The 16,880-nt window shown below is 48.4% G+C and overlaps 2 protein-coding genes across 2 annotated transcripts; one reads left to right on the top strand and one right to left on the bottom strand.

Moving 5' to 3' along the window:
• Positions 1-2,763: 2,763 nt before the first annotated feature.
• LOC111070628 (dynactin subunit 1) lies at positions 2,764-8,095 on the bottom strand. The gene is given in 5 exon segments (XM_022361301.2): positions 2,764-5,780; positions 6,178-7,122; positions 7,124-7,656; positions 7,736-7,805; positions 7,985-8,095. Coding segments are annotated over 3 exon segments (3,819 nt in total). The 5' UTR covers positions 7,550-7,656; positions 7,736-7,805; positions 7,985-8,095; the 3' UTR covers positions 2,764-3,332.
• A 402-nt stretch (positions 8,096-8,497) lies between these two features.
• LOC111070631 (G patch domain-containing protein 1 homolog) lies at positions 8,498-11,815 on the top strand. The gene is made up of 3 exons (XM_022361303.2): positions 8,498-8,630; positions 8,688-10,118; positions 10,167-11,815. The coding sequence occupies exons 1-3, from the start codon at positions 8,573-8,575 to the stop codon at positions 11,633-11,635; spliced, it is 2,958 nt and encodes a 985-aa protein (XP_022216995.2). The 5' UTR covers positions 8,498-8,572; the 3' UTR covers positions 11,636-11,815.
• Positions 11,816-16,880: the final 5,065 nt, after the last annotated feature.

Raw genomic sequence — 16,880 nt, 5'->3', positions numbered from 1 at the left:
ATGGTAACTGCTCATCGTGCTCATAAAAATTATGGTTCTCTTCGGAAGTGTATACAAATGGGCACCCAAGAAACCGCAATAACAATGCAAAGAAGATGACAGCGAGCGACCGGTATGGAAGGAAAGGAAATAGACAGACATAGACACAGACGGACGGGTCTAGTGCGTGATACTAAGCCAAAACATAGCCAGACCCCATAGGCTACCCCTTGCACTCGCCCCCACTCTCCCTCACAGAATAACATGCACAATGGGCGCCTCAAGTGGCCCGACCGACCGACCGGGCCAAAGTGAAGATGAGCGAGCACCCCTTTTGGCCCCATTGTTCTTCGTGGCCATCTCAAGCTTCAGCTTCAGCTACAGCTACAGCTCCGGCCCCAAGCTGCATTGAAGAGGCCCAGGCCCACCTTCCCGTAATGCCGATGTTGCGTGGTCTCTAGTTTATGTACGTCGCTGTCTAGTGGCTACTGTTTGGCCATTTACCAAATTGAGCTTTCAGATGGTGGCCTAACCAGGCGTAACTAACTTTTTCTGGCTTGTGTTTCTGGGTGTTTCCTTCGCCAAAGAGCGAAACTTCCGTGCTTCCGCTGAAGATCAATCTCTTTAGGCTTTTGTTTCTTAATGGTCACTAATAATGAGGAAGGAAGGACGGGTTCCGCGGGGTCTTCCTTGATCATTTGTGGGGCATCCGCATGGAATTCTAGCATCTCCAGTTTCCAGTTTCCACTCTTTGGTATACACTTGCAATCGAGTGTTCTTGAGCTGCTTTATTGTCTTACACTCTCGCTCTTACTGGGGGCCGCTTCCATACAACCGTCCATCCATCCATCCATCCATCCATCTTGGGGGGGAACCATGCATACTCCACCTAAACTGGTTTCGGTCTTGCTCCGCATTGTATCGCAGTTTTTTCTTTAATTATTTCTGTTTTATTTTTTTTTGCTCCATCTCTGATGGAAGTTGATTGACTATGCTAGGAGGTTGGTGTTCTGGTTTTTTGTGAGTTGCTTTTTAAAGAACAGACAACTGTCAATACGCTCAAGGTATTTTCTGTTTAGTATAAGAACCAGCAACTGGATGGATGATCTTCATCAAGGAGAGAATTTCTACTCGCAATACTTATGCACGAACCCAAGGAACATATTTATATAAATTGTATTTCAAACTAGTTTGGATAGCATAAATTTTACATGCTTTGGAAATTAACAAAGAGCTTAGGGCATTGCAGTTTCAGTGTGTTGGCTGCAAACACCTCCCATATACACTCACATCTGGCTCATAATATGTACAATAATTATGTTGTTTGTAGCGCTCTACATGAGTCAACAAGCTGGGGCCTTACATAGTGGTAGCATAGCAGTTTCTGGGCCGAGTTCGTTTCTGACAATTGTTGTCGAAACGAGTGCTAGAGTGCAGGAACTGGAGAACCCTATGGTCAGTGGCTTTGGTTATTGGATATGTGTGTCAGGATCTGATCTGTCACTTTGGCGGCCGCTGCAAGCAGAGCGGGAAGTCAATGAATGCCTCTCTCGCTTTCTGTCTCTCTCTCTCTCTCTTCGCTCTTAACCCAAAACTGAAATTAAAAAAATGAACTGTAACCGTATTACAAAACCCACACCGGGGACCCATAAACGAAAACAGACCTAAAACGAACAAAACAACCGTAAAAAGGTCAGCCACTGGGGCCCAGAGCTGGGCGTGAGAAGAATGGCTGTAAACGCGCTCTGGATTCCGGAACCAAGGCGACACACATCAAAAACTGCTCTATAAAGTGGAGTTCGAGAACCCTGAAGCAGTCGTATGGGATCTAAACTCTATTTGCCGGATCGTTCCAGGGGAAGTGCAGTTCCAGAAGTAGCAGAATGGGGTCAAATAAAGCGCCAATGTCGGGTCAGACAAGCAGCAAAAATTATTTTCAATTGAAAATTTCCACCAGCAACCCCATGCTTGTCTCCGGAGGGGGGGCCGTTTTGGCCATCATGGTTTATGGTCGGTCTAATGTAATAGTTGCTTGCCATTGCAGCTGTTGTTGCTGCAACCAATTGGCATTGAAAAAGTTGCCTGTTGCTTTTGTTGCTGTGGCCCACCACAGTCACTTCAGTGACTTCTTGATGGATCTAGAAAGTTAAACGCAGCTTGACAAAACTGTGATTAAATCAAATGGGGGGAAATTTACTTGAATGCGTTGAAATGAGAAGATAATTTCGGATGCGGAAAGGAAGGGCAATTGTGGGGCATCAGCAGCGGTGGGCTTAATCTTTGGGAGCAGTCCAACGACAACAAAAAAACAAGCCTGTACATATGTATTATGTTTTTGCAGTCTTTGTTCCAAGTCTGGGCACGCACGCACAGTATGGCTTTCGCTGTGCATCTGCTGGGTGCCAGTGGCCGAAAAATAAATATCGGTAGATCAAAATAATCAGTCTTTGCTCGCAGGAACTTGTCGTATATGACCTACATAGGTCGGACTACTCCGGGATCACCGCATATCAAAGGTTCTCTTCAACCTGATCTCGTTTCTTAGAAGCTATGGATCTTGACTGTCCCAAGTTTATGTCAATATTTCTAAAAATGTAATTGCAAAATGTTTCTGCCACCATCGGTTCTTAAAACTGTCCAAAATATTGTTTTAAACATTGGTACTTTTTTGTTTCCATGAGTTTTTATATGCCTTAAAATCTGTAAGCTTATTCATGCTATACTTGTTCTTATTGAATCGTTTATTATTGCTTAATATTCCCGACCAAAACTCCGTTCATCATTTATTTGTTTATACAACAATCAGCAAAATATATTTATACTTGAAATATATATAATTATTTATTGATCACTTTCACGCAAATAATCTCTGCTCTTTTTTCTTTGTGTCTTTCACATGCATATGTACTCGTAGCTCCCTTCATAGTGGAATCCCTAGGTAATACAGGTATTAGTTCGCCTGAGGTTAGTTTTCAGAAACAGATATTTTGTTAAGGGATAAACCCGGACAGGTTTATACACTTGGGTATTGTTATTTAAAGTATATAATCTTTTTTAGCTTTTGGTTTATCTTTATACAAAAAACATAAATTATTAAGAGTAGAATTACAATTTTCAGTTTCAGTTGCGTTTTAAACCATTTTGTTTGGGGTGCCATCACATGTGCAGAGAGGGGAGTCTTGGGGCTATCGTTGGGATGGGAATTCAAAAGGGTGAATGAAGCTTGGGCTGAAGCTTTGAGTTAGGATCCCCCAACCAAATTTGTGCTAGCAATACAAATACAATTCTATTCTATTCCGATTGCCCCTGGCCCCATTACCGTTCCCGCATCCGTTACCCATTCTTTTGGCGTCTCAAATCTGCAAAACTTGCTTCACATCGACGGTGGGAAAGGACGCAAACTGGCCACTCACTGCCCGATGGGGCTTCCTCTGCAGGTACTCTGTGAGGATGTCGGAGGCCAGCTGGGACGCCTTCGAGCTGATCTCGCCCTTGGGCGGCAACGGCTGATGGCGACGCTGAAGGGCCACCGTGTTGAGGTTGCCAACGGAGACGGCATCCTTGGAGCGCACCTGCAGCAGCGACAGCACCCAAGCATGCTTCATCCTCGTCAGCTCCGACTCCAGGGCATTGATGCGCTGATCCTGTGGCTGGGGCACATAGATGGGCTCGAACTGTGAGAGTTTCACACGCATATCCTGTGCTTGCAAGCGCAGACGCTCGTTCCGCTCGTTGGTGAAGGCGCACTTGAGCAGCTGCACCTCCTCGGCGACCGCTGGAGCGGTGCCCGCCGGTGTGGAGTAGCTGACATTGGCGCTGCCGGGGCCCGCAGAGGCGGCTGTGGACAGACTGTGCTGGGAATGCGAGTCGGAAGATTGATTCTTGCCGGTGCTGGTGTTCAGCTTGAGCTTGTCCCGCAGGTCGCTCTTCTCGCTCTCCAAGGCATCGATGTCGCTCTGCAGATGATCCATGGTCTCCTCGAACTCCTTCTCCTTCAGCGACAGTTGCTGGCGCGTCTCATCGTACTGCTGCTTCCACTTGTCCACCGCGTGCTCGTACTCGTTCTGCAGCACGCTCAGCTTCTTCTCTGCGACATCTTTGCGTATCTGCATCTCGCTGAGCTCGTTCTGTTTCAACTTGACGGTCAGCTTCAGCTTCTTGATGTCTGCCTCGCGGTTCTCCAACGTGGCAGACAGCACGTTCTTCTGCTCCAGCTGTTTCTTGATCAGCTGCGCTCGCTGGATGATGGGCGTGCTCTGGGCCCCAGTAGGACGCTGCGGTACGCTGCCGCTACCGCTGGTGTTGGCTGCCGTAATAATCTCGTACTCCTTGTCCAGCAGGTGCTGGGCAATGTGCTGCAGATCCGTGTTGGCCTGCGCCAGCAGCGTCTTGAAGTTGTGTGTGGGTCCGCGATCTTCCTGCTCGTAGATGCGCTCGCAGGAGGCGGAGAGAAGGGACCAGTACTTGTCCTGTGGCAGCGTATGCTCCGCCGCATTGTCGCTCTCAATGTTGGCCACAATGGCGGCCAGGGACTGCCGGGTGGCCAGGTGCATGGCGGACATGATGCGGCTGATGTTCTGGGCAAGGGCGCGCATCGCATCCACCTTGTGCTGGGAGAGGCCGCACTTGATCACGTGCTGGTCGCTGGGCAGGCGTCGCTTGATCAGCTTCACCTGCTGCCTGATGCTCTCCATCTGCTCGTTGAGGTACTGAATCAGCAGCATGGAGTCGCTGGTGGCGCCCGCCTCCTGGATGATCACCTTGGCAATGGCCGTGTCATTGAGAATGCTCTCGCAGGCGGCTCCCAGCGAGGCCACGCAGTCGCGGATCATCTGGATCTCGTTGAGCAGCTGCTCGCCGGCCAGCAGCACCGAGTTCATGGCATTGAAGAAGGCCACACACTTCTCGATGTTGTCCGTGGTGCTGTTCTCGTCCAGCTGGTTGGACTTGAGCAGCTCGATGATGCCGTCGACGATCTTCTCCTGCGCCACCATCTCCGGCAGAGAGCTGCCCGCCCGCAGCAGCGTGTCCGGCTGGCAGCTGTTCAGTCCGTACAGGATCTGGTGCAGGGCGCACTGCAGATTGTGGATGTAGTGCATCAGGCGGCACTTGAAGGTGTACTGTTGCACGGCATGGCCCTGGGTGACAGCCTCCCGCGTGACCGCCTCCACGGCGGGGAAACGCTCACGCGTCTGCGACACCACAATGCCGCACTTGAACACGATCCGGGAGATGAGCAGGATGACCAGAATGGAGTCGTGGTCGCCGCCACGATTCATGAACGACTCGGGCATAAAGGCCGTCAGCATGTGCACATGCTCGTTGGCCTGACTGAGCTCGATCTGGCGCAGCTGGACATCGATGGCTCGCGTGTAGGCCTTGGATTCGGCGAACATTTGCTTGTAGTCGATGGTCTCGGGGGCCAGCTTGAGACTGGGATCCTGCAGCGACTTGTCATCATTGCTGGACGTCCGCTCGCGCAGCTCGGTCAGCTGCTCGTTCAGCTTCTGGACGAGCTCCCGGAACTTGGTGATGGTCTGATCGCGATCGTAGATGGTCTCAATGGCCGCATCACGCTCCCTGAGCACATCCTTCTTGGCAGCATTGGCCAGGTCCAGCTCTTCGCGCAAATCTAGCTCCAGCTCATGGTTGCTCTCCACCAGCTGCTCGTGCACCTCCTCCAGGGCCTCCAGTTGGCTAATCTCCTCCTCCAGCAGCTTCATCTTGTCCTCCAGTTCCATTTTCTTCTCTGCCAGCTGCTCCACCATTTCCTCGGCACCAAGTGCAGCATCGACTTGTTCCTAAAGGAATGCACGAACGGATATTTAATGCAACTTTATAATGGTTCATTGGGGGCATTATTAGGGGGGAAAATGTGGATAAAATTTGCCTGAAGGAGGGGAATGTTTAAAGAAGAAATCGTATACAAAATTTACCTCCTTGAATTATTGCAAATATTTTATGCGGGCCAGCGAAAAGAAAGGTAAAAATGTAATGGACAAAAGTTCTTTTAGATTATCCACGAAAATTCTTAATCAACAAAAAAGCAAGTGGGAAAAATTGCGAAGCCACAAAAGCGGAAAAACGAGAGCCAAAGGCAAGCCAATAAGGTGCAGGAAAAGCAATGACTTATCTTGGTAGTGCTAAGTGGAGGATTGCCACAGAGAATGAGATCTTAGTAGTGGGTTTAGGAATCACCTGCAAGTCGGCGACTGTGGCCTCCAGTTCATCGATCTTTCCGCTCAGCTTCTCCTTGGTGCGCTCCAGTTCGGCCACCTCCGAGCGCTTCATCTCCAGCTCCTTGCTGAGCTTCTGTATGTCGTGCTTGTCGTGGGCCGACAGGTCCCTCAGGCGGACCAGCGTATCCTTGAGGCGAATATTCTGCTGCTCCATCTGCTTGAACTCGTAGGTGGAGAGGCCGCCGCCGGTGGAGGTGGTGCCATCGGCGGCCATGTTACCGATGGTGCTCTCCGCCTTGTTTTGCATCTCGGAGCGTAGCAGCTCGAGGTCCACCTGTAGCTCCTCGATGCGCTCTTTGGAGGACTCCAGCTCAAGCTGGAGGGTGTCTGCCTTTTCCTCGGCCATTTCCTTGTCCAGGGTGATCATCTCGACGCTGTCGGAGAGCTCGGCCATTTCCTGGGCGTGCTGCTCCTTGGCCTCGATGGCGTCTTTGGTCTCCTGCTTGGCCCGCTGCAGCTCCTTCTGCAGCGAGGCCTGGGCGGCCATGATCTTGGTGCGGAACTCCTGCAGCTGCTCGAACTGGATCTTCATCTTGTCGAACTCGCGCATTCGCTCCTTATCTTCGTTGCGGCGCTGCTTGAGCGTCTCCAACTTCTCTGTGAGATCGGCCAGCTGCGTCTGTAGTTCCGCACTCGTTTTCTGCGACTCCAGCAGTGCTACTTTGTCCTCTGACGTCGATCCGACGCCCGGGTTGGGCAGGGTCGTGAACGATGGCGAACGCATCGGCTGGGAGGGCGTGAACTGCGGCTTCAGAATCTCCAGGAAGCCCGTCTCCACGAACGAGGCCCGCTTGGAGGAGGCATGCGAGCCGTTGCCACCCCCCGCTGCCGCTGTCTCCGCCAGTGAAGTGCTGGACGACTCCCTGTCCTTGCTGTTCTGCGGGGCCAGAGTCTTGCGTGGGTCCACCAATGCTACTGCTCGAGCCAGTCCGCTCGCTCAGGGACGCGGTGAGTTGGGTGCGTGAGCCTACCAATGACTGCCGACTGGATGAGAGTGAGGTGCGTGAGCTGCTCAGCCGTGCCTTTGTGGGTTGGGCCGTGGGCGTCACACCGCTGACATCTTCAGTGCTACGCTTGCCGCCCGAATCGCCGGGCGCAGGGGACACCAAACGCAACTGCGTGGGCCGCACAAACATGCCGCAGTTCTCGTCGCACTGGAAGTACTGCTGGCCCTTGATGGAGCCGCTGTTCTTGCCCTTCGGCTCGTCTAGCACGACACCAACCCACTTGCCGACGGCGAAGCTGGTCATGCCAACGTAGGCCACCGTGCCGAACATATCCTTGCCGGTCAGTTCGACCCGGGCGCCCACCTTGAGGTTCTTTTCTGACATCTTGCCCTGACTCTCTGCCTGTGTCTGCGCGTGTCAGGTGGCCAGGATTGGGTGCGTGCGTACGTGTGTGTGTGTGTGAGCGTTATGAATGCTGCTGTTTAATGAAACTTTCGGATGGTTTTGCAACAGGTTTGCACATTAGGTTTTTTTTGCACTGGGATCAGTAATCTGCAGCTGGCTACTTACTTGGGAGCAGTTCCAATGCCTTTGCCGCTTTCCAAGTCTAACGTCTAAGCTAGCAAAAAATGGCCGTCGACTTTTGGAGAGAAAACAGAACAGAAAATGTTGACATCATTAGTCACCCATACAGACGGGGGCCCAGACAGAGTGGAGTGTGTACTGCCTTGGGTTCACCAAGCGGATTCCGGCTGGGTGGTTACTGCTCCACCGGCCCCTTGATATGTTTCTCCATGGCGTTAATCGTCTCCTGCTTACCATTTGCAGTGTAATTTTGTTGCATGTAGCTTAAAATTGCAATAAATTCGTTTTTGTAAAATATTTGCAGTGTTTCAGTGTGACCGTATGCTAAACCAGAGATGAGCGTGGTTTCAGTAAAGTGATTATTTTTAAGTCACGAGTTAATGTAGTGACTGGTATAATGATGATAGAATTGTTTACATATTGGTTGGATATTTATAAACTGTAGAATATATACGCCTTTAGGCCTCGAGTTATAGCTTTGCAAAATTCGTATGTGGATTTTACATCGCAGAGGAATGAATGTTCAATAAATATAAATACAATATGTGGAATAAATATATTATGTGATTATTCTTCTTTATATGTATTATCAGTAAACTATGTAAATATTTCTGTTGAAATGTTGCGATGCAGTCGTGGTTTATTTTTAAGTAAATATTCCACTTTATATGTTGCGATTCAGTCACAGTTCAGGTTCTTTTTCACGCAGAGCCAACAATGTTGGCAGCCCTCTCAGCTGTTTTCTGTTTTCTGGTGGTGTGCACACACTGTTAGCTAACCCAAACAAATTTTTACGCAAATCAATGCAATTTATTAGCTATCATGGATGATGAAGAATCCTTGCACCGCTTTGGCACACCTCTGCCGACGCTGGAGAAGGGTAAGTTCTAGTAGCAACCCAAGGAATCAAAAATAACTCTTCCAATATCTCTTCCAGACGTTGTGCCGGCCAAAAAACCGCTGGCCATTGAGGACCAAATCGTAAAGGATGAGAACGGAAAGCGGCGTTTTCATGGCGCCTTCACGGGTGGATTCAGTGCCGGCTTTTGGAACACGGTGGGCTCCCTGGAGGGCTGGACACCGCAGACTTTCAAGAGTTCGCGCGCGGAGAAGGCCACACCGAGGGTCCAACAGCGGCCCGAGGACTTCATGGACAAGGAGGATTTGGGGGAGTTCGGCATTGCGCCGCAGGGCATACGCACCCGCGAGGAGTTCTCCAAGGAAAGCGAGGAGGAGCAGCGCACGGGTCAGCGCAAGAGGAAGCTGATGCAGCCAGAGCAAGTGGGTCCCATTCCGGGTGTGCCCGTGCTGGAGCACCTGCTACGTCCAGTCCGGGACAAGGTGGCCATGAGGATACTCAAGAGCATGGGCTGGAAGCCAGGCCAGGGCGTGGGTCCGCGCCAGACCAAGAAGGAGAAGCGTCAGGCCAGCGCCAGAAACAAGCGGGAGCAGTATCTCCTCGAGCACTACGGGGCGGAGGGATTGCCCAGCCTGGAGCAGCCGCAGATCGCGGCTGTAGAAGAAGGCGGCGACGATGATGATGACGATGAGGAGGATGAAGACATCACATTTGCCCCCGATGACTACGAGCCCATTTTCTACACGCCCAAGGAGAATCGCTTTGGCATGAGCTATTCCGGCCTCAGCCGGGACCCCATTCTGTCCAAGTCCTCGGCCCATCCAGCAGCTCCCATGCAGCACATCAATCTGTTTGGGCAGCTGGAGACGCAGCCCAAGCAGAAGCAGCTGTCCATAAGAGGCCAGGCATTTGGAGTAGGCGCCTTTGAGGAAGAGGACGACGACATATATGCCCGCGACGACTTGACCCGCTACGATTTCTCCCTGGCCGACAAGAAGCCCAAGCAGAAGAAGCTCCAGCACGTGCAGCAGCGCCACGTCATCGATGGCTTCAGCGAGGACAAGTCCGGCGCAGCCCTGCAGAAACCCTACGCCATAGATCTGCCAAGAGACTTTAAGCCCAGGAACTGGCTGCAGCGCCGCACTCGTTTTGAGCCCATGGACAGCGAACGGACCAAAAAGCTGGAAGCGAGGAATGAATACAAAAGGACAGGCCTAGGCAGGCACGACCTCAATCCGGATCAGCGGGCCCAGCTGCTGGGGGAGAAAAAGAGCCAGAAAGAAGATCAGCAGCAACAGCAGCCGCCCAGCCGCAATCCATTCAAGGAACGCAGCAAACTGCTGGAGCTAATAAGCGCCAAGTCTGAAGGCTTCACCAAGGGTGGACTGATAAGCGAAGAGGCGCTGCCCAAAGTAGCGACAGAGACGACTGCCACAGCGATGGCCAAGCAGGTGAAGGAAGCAAATGCAACGATCCAGGAGAAGGCCGTCCTCAAGACCAAGGATTTAGGTAAGTAAATACGCACTGGCATTGCCTCTACTGACCTCTCCATTGCAGCCTCCGCGACTCCCACAGGCGGCTTCAAGCCCTTTCTGGCGGACGAGGCCAAGCAGCTGCGCTACGATAAATTTTTGGACGCACAACTCAAGACAGATGCGGAGATAACAGAGTTCCTGGCCAACATGCAGCCGGTGACGCTTTCCCTGTGGGATCGAGAGATGGAGAAAAAGGAATTCATCCAGGCAGCCAAGATTTATCGACCCCTGAACGGACTCATGTACGACAGGTTCGTGTCAGAGGCAACCGTGCAGGCGGAGCAGGTCAAGGAGCAGCAGAAGCCACCCGAGGAGCGAAAGGTGGTCATGGAGCGTACTAAGGCCATGTGGAAACCCGCTGCGCTGCTCTGCAAGCGTTACAACATAGCCGAACCATTCGGTGGGTCCATGCTGGAGCCGCCAAAGGAGCTCAAAGGAAGGCCCAAGATATCAATATTCGACTATCTGGAGACTTCCATTAATAGCAAGGCCGATTTTCAGACTCCAACGATCAGACCCAAGCACATGGAAAAGCCCAAGCCAGCTGTAGTTGCTCCGACTCCTTTGGCTCCACTAGCTCCTCCAGCTCCTGTGGCGCCAGAGCCAGATAAAGAGAAACCTGCCCAGAAAAAGGGCGAGGAGCCCACAACAGTCAAGCCAAGTTTTGTGCCGAGAACTCCCTTGGAGCAGGCTGTGGACGAGTCCCGCGAGAAACCCATATCGGAGAAGAAGGATCTGTTTAGGAGCATCTTCGAGGATAGCGACGATGAGGAGACTGTGCCGGTGGCCCCTCCTCCTATAGTATCATTGTCCACTCCGCAAGAAAAACTGGCTGCAATTAATGAAGCTTTGGGTCTGCCTTCCACTTCGGCCGCCTCTGCGGCATCTTTGAATGTGCTGAGAAATACTTCACCGCCGCGCGGGATCTTTGCGGCGCTCTTCAAGCCGATGGAGGAGCAGACACCAAAGGAGGCAGCGGCGCCTCCAAAGTTCGCGCCCATCGAGGGTAACAAGCTGAAGATTGCCTACAAGTCGCGCGAGGAGCGGCTGAGGAACGACAAGGAGCTGGCCATGGCTCAAGTGCCAGTCGAGGATATCTATGGGCCCAAGCTGCCGGAAACAGGGGCGCCCGCAAGGACTCAAGCACAGGAGACCGACCATGCTGAAGTTGGCATCGAGGCGAAGCTTCAGCACCTCTGGCAGAAGCACGCCCCTAAGAAGCGCTCGGCCGAGAAGTGGGTGGAGAAGAAGGCTCTCTCCTCGGACGATAGTGATAGCGATAGTTCTAGTGACACATCCAGTTCCTGCTCCGCCTCCTCCCCTGTCAAGGCCAAGAGATCTAAAATCAGCAAATCGAAAAAGAGCTCCCACCGCAGTTCTAGCTCGAAAAAGTCTAAGAAATCCGACAAGAAATCGAAGAAAAAGTCAAAGTCAAAGAAGAGCAGCGACAGATCAAAGCCCAAAGCGAAAAAGAAAAAGAGCAAGCACTGAATGTAAATATTAAATAAAAGATAATGTAAATTCAATTATGCCACTTAATGGTTAATCAAACACTTGCTGCGCATTATGGGTTTATATCCATATTTGGATTAAGCAAATTCCTTCTGTTTTCAGAGGTGGCTTTACCCCCTTAACTATCGCCATTGCTAATATTAATATTATTAATATTAACAAAATATATTTGAGTCTAAAACCCCGTACGATATTCGGTAGACTATCGGCTTATATCATGAAACTCGTCGTGTGGCTGCTACACTTAGAATAACCTGCATCTCATTATGAAATCTCCAATCCCTTACGACATTCACATAGCTTACGGTATAGCCGTTTGATCGCACCTCTGCCGGCTATGATCACAGGTATACCGTAGCAAGGTAGCAATTCATAGAAGGTAGGTAATTCCCAGAGACTCACACTCACACTCTTTCGTCCTATCGTAGGAGCATTCTCTGCGAATACCTCACCTTGAATTGAAATACCTTGCACTCAGGTAGATCGTATGGTTAAATCTGTGCCCAGCCAACGATCACTCTCTCTTGATTTCTCTCTCTCTCTCCCCCTTTGTTGGCGTCGCTCTACGTTGTGCGGCGGGGCCAGCCTCTCGGGGCCTGAAGCTGAGTTTTGGCCGCTTTGTCGCAGATACGACAAACGCGTTGCCAAAGATAGACGAGTCCGCTCTCCGGTTACGGGCAGCAGCAACAATAGAGCCATCATCTTGTCGGGGGATTGCTGGTGGTAGGGTGCCGAGTGGGGGGACGTCGCGGATGCGGAGCGTGGCTCGTAATGTCTGCCAAAGCGTAACGAACGGTTTTTCAGTGCTCAAGACAACAGCAACATCATATCGTTAATGGTATTTTCTGTTTCGTGTTTCTGTGTGTGAAAAAAGTGCACAAAAGTGGCCCCTAAAAAGAAAAGCGACAAAAAAACACCAAGAGAATGAGTATATAAAAGGTATACAACGAATATTGAAAATACCCCATAATATAATGGAAATTATATGAAAATAAAATCGCAAAAATTCAATGGAAATATATTTCTAAAGAAATAAAGTAAAGGCCATACTAAAATTGGCATTTACACACCTGCAGCGTCCTTTTGCCAGTGTATTAGTGTCTAGCTAGGTCTGTGAATGTGTGTGTGTGTATCTGTGAGTGTTCTCCTCTCTTTCTGTGTGTGTTGCGAGTGTGTTTGCCGTTGCATAGCTGTAAACCAGTTGCCAATTGCAACGTGTTTTGGGCCAAAAGAGAGACAGCCAACAACAACAAAATATAAGAAAAACCCAACTTAAATTAATAACTAGAAAATTGTAGTTTTTAGGGAAATCCAACACTGAAAAGTGACTTTAGGAAATGTTTAAAAATGCAGTTGTTTAATAATAAAAAACAAATCAATTTTAGGATTCCAAAATCAATCGAAATTTTTTACAAAGTTCCTTTAATTTCAATCCGGTGCCTACAATCTATGATCAGATTGATAATATAAACTTGTCCATAAATAGATAATTACTCAACGAACATTCTTTTTAGAGTCGAAACTGATTACTTCTTTGCGTGGCAATGAAAGTTACAAAAAAAAATAACATTGGCAACAGCTCGAACTCATCTAAAAGACAGATAAATGTGTATCAACAATTGTCTATAAAATATAGAACTGCTTGCGTGTGTGTTCCTCCCAGAGACACGTCCGAAACGAGTGCCAAAGTGACAGAGAAGAAATCGCACAGACAAAATCGACAAAAATAGGAAAAAGAAAAAAACAGCAACAGGAACAAAAACAAAGCTTAAGAATATAAAAAGATTTAACATGGCCATGTTTTTGCCTTATTTTTGTTTTTGGCTAATAAAGCAATTTGATATCGTAAGGCACAAAACCTAAGAGTGAGATCATGGCTGAGAGCGGCAGCCAGAGAGAGCTATAGAGAGGTGAGGGCCAGGTAAAGAGAGCGCACGCTCTCACTCAGCTGTGCTCTGCTGGAGCGTTACCAAAATTGACTGGTACCGATTTGTAAATATTGACCAGCAGCAAAAACAAGTAGACCCATATATCACTCGGACATATATGTACGTATAAACATGCTTATACCGTTTATGGATCCCCAGATCTCCACAGCACAGCTGTGTGGAGGTGTAAAATTTCGCAAAAAGCTTATCCAAGCTGACAGAACAGCAAAAGCACCACCTGAAGAAGAAGAGTACCTGAGAGTGAGAGAGCAGCGTTGACTGAGACTGCAACAGCGAAGCGACTTAGCGCTGGTAGCGCAGTTACGCCCCTCAGTATACCCTTGCATAGGTTGGCTATATGCTTTTGGACAGAAATTTGCAGCGACTACATAGAGTGCAAATATTTGGTATCAGCATCGAGAACCGAGTGTAATTAGATAGAAAAAAATACTCTGCAGGAATTATCTACCGCTATTATAAATTCTCGACACTCAAGCAGACAGACTCTCTAACTATTTATAATTATCGTGACTTATTCTTGGGACAAGTCCAATCAAACTAGTTCCGCAAGGGTATTAAGATCGATGCTTCCCAAGCTAAACTTCATTCATGTTCTAAGTTTTGTTTGAATCTAAAATGCTAATGAATTGATGAGGTCTTTTATAGTTCTAAGAATTTATAAAGAGGGGCAGCGGTTGATGAAAGATCAAGAGACAGAGAGAGAGGGAGAGAGAGAGAGAGAGAGAGAGAGAGAGAGGGGGGAGGAGTTGGCAAGCCAGAATTAAGACCTCAGTTTGCTGTTTTTCCTCTTCTTCGTCTGCTTCTTGTTATGGCGCTTGGAAAAGGGCCAGTCAACGCTCAAGGTAATCAAGGTTGATGATCGTACAAGTTTTGGCCAGCCAGAGTGCCCTTAATGAGATGGGAAGGGGAATTATAATGCATATTTATGCATACCTAGGAGAAAATCTTCCAAATAGTAATTGGAAACGTTATTAGACACCACTAACAAACACTCCTTTTGCTGATCGCTCTCTCCCTACTGGCCCTGGTTTTTCCAAAGAACCGCAAACACCTGATGTACCATGTGCTCTCTCTCTCTCTCTGGCTGTGTCTTGGCATTTGACCAGCCTCTAACTATTATTTGATTTGTTTTGTCGTTGCACAAACATTTTTTCATGTTTGCTTGAGACCTCTGCCCCCACCCCCTTAACGTTCAGAACACATTCCAACGCACAGAAAGAACAGAAAGAACAGGTAGAAGCAAAAAGAATAGAATGAGCGAAAAAAAACTTTCATTAATGTTTTTTTCCTTTGCTAAATATTTCGAGACGATCCGCTATCTTTTGTCTCCTTCTGTCTCCTCTCTGTGTCAGCCCCCCGTGCGTGACTGGACAGGGGGTAACTGTGATTACGAGTCGTAAAAAAGAAATTCATCATTTGAGAGTGAGCGAGTGACAAGCGGCGCTGTCAGCGTCGCTGCTGGTCGCGCAGTCGTAGATTGGCACAGTGGAGTCGGTATTTGATATTAGGATTGGAAATGGTTTGGAATGGTCTGTGAAAATATAAAATGTATCGTTTGACAAATAGATGGGCTAACTTTAGCACAAAGCTTTAGATCTATAGATCTTTATCTATATTAAAAATCACGCTAGCACTGTGGCCCACTGTGGTGTCGCTCATGTATCGGTCCGAATATCGTAAATCAGTTGCGCGCGACGTTCAAGTGGCTTTGCTCTGCTTGGGTTTTGTTGTTGCTCGGCGGTTCGGACGTGCGTCGGTCGCTTGGTCTACGATCTTCTTCTGCACGGTCTCGGTCTCCTCTTGGGGGTCTGGAGGAATGCCAGCAATGTGTGGCATTTGGCTCTTAACTTTTATTGACCGTTTCAGTTACGCGCTCCACTGCGGCGGCTGTCTGTCGCACTTTCCATTGCTTTGCGCGCTGAAACGATTTTCACTCGAATGTTTTGTCGCTTTCTTACAGTTTGGTAACGCAGGGGAGCAGAAGAAAAGAAAACTGGAAATTTGTGGCGATACGATTGCAAGTTTGGTCGCGTATCTGCCAGATACATCCGCTTGTCCGGCCCAATTGCACAACCCAAAGAGAAAAACATAAATACGATTAAATATAAAACGCGTTGCACGTGTGAGTGTGTGTATTCGAGTCTTTGTTCGTCGTTAGCCTGGCCAAAATGCGCGTATCCAACAGATACAAGTCATCATCATCAGCTTCAGCCTCAGATACAGCAACGGCAACTGCAACGCACTCAAGTCCCCGCAGCACGCACCTCCATGTAATTGCAGCATCTGGAATATAATGACTCAAAGTGTGGCCGATAGTCTGGTGAGTAGCCAAACCCATTATCTACCCTGTATACCTATGTAGTATGTAAGTTGTGCAAGTATATACCATAGCTACTCTGTAGAAAGTAACGGGCCAACTGCATAGAAAGTCATTTTGAAAGTATGTATCTCAGAGGGCCTCCAGGCAAGAGGTTTGTGTGGAGTCTTTTCCCAACCAACTCTGCTAATTGGTTGCTGAAACATTTTCGTAACTCATTAACCTTAAATTATGAATATTTAGCGCCATTAGTTTCTGCATTGAAAATGGAAATAAATATTTATTTTAAATTCATATTGGTGATGTTATTTATAGCGTATCAATAAGCTACTCTTATATTATATTAGCACTTACATATGAGTAGCCCTACCATGATTCCCAAAAATCACTTTCTCCATTTCATCATACCATCTTCTCCAAATTGTGATACAAAAAAGTTAAAGATCAGGATATCAGAGATCCCCTCCCCAGTCAGATCAGTGCACAGCACAGGAGATCGTTTGTTTAAGAACATTGATAGCTATAGTTCTTCCAACCTTATCATGAGACTTTCAAGTTTAACAATATCCTCCTCCAGATCTATTTCCCTCTTACGGAAGTTATCACCTCAAAGATTTGCTATAATTAAGAGATATTATATAGATAGAATGAATATAATAACCCCAAGAACCTTATCATGTAACTTTCAAGTATTACCATATCCTCCCCTTAATCTATTTCCCTCTTATCTACTAAGTACCTTATCAACTTGTTTTGTACGGTCTTCTGTCCACTGTATTTGCTAATTGACCGATAAATTGCCTTGCATTGAGGTCCAATATTTACAGAGCAACAAAACATTTGATGGGGTCTTACGCAAATGCACGTTTTATTAATAATTTAGCCCATTGATTTCCCTATCCAGCTCTCTCTATCGCTCTCACTAATTCGTTACCGAATACCCAGGTATTCCCATTTG

The sequence above is a fragment of the Drosophila obscura genome, unplaced genomic scaffold (genome assembly GCF_018151105.1).
Source record: "Drosophila obscura isolate BZ-5 IFL unplaced genomic scaffold, ASM1815110v1 contig_1, whole genome shotgun sequence".
Taxonomy (NCBI): Eukaryota; Metazoa; Arthropoda; class Insecta; order Diptera; family Drosophilidae; genus Drosophila; species Drosophila obscura.
The sequence above is the reverse complement of the archived record's forward strand: the minus strand, read 5'-3'. Positions and strand labels throughout refer to the sequence as shown.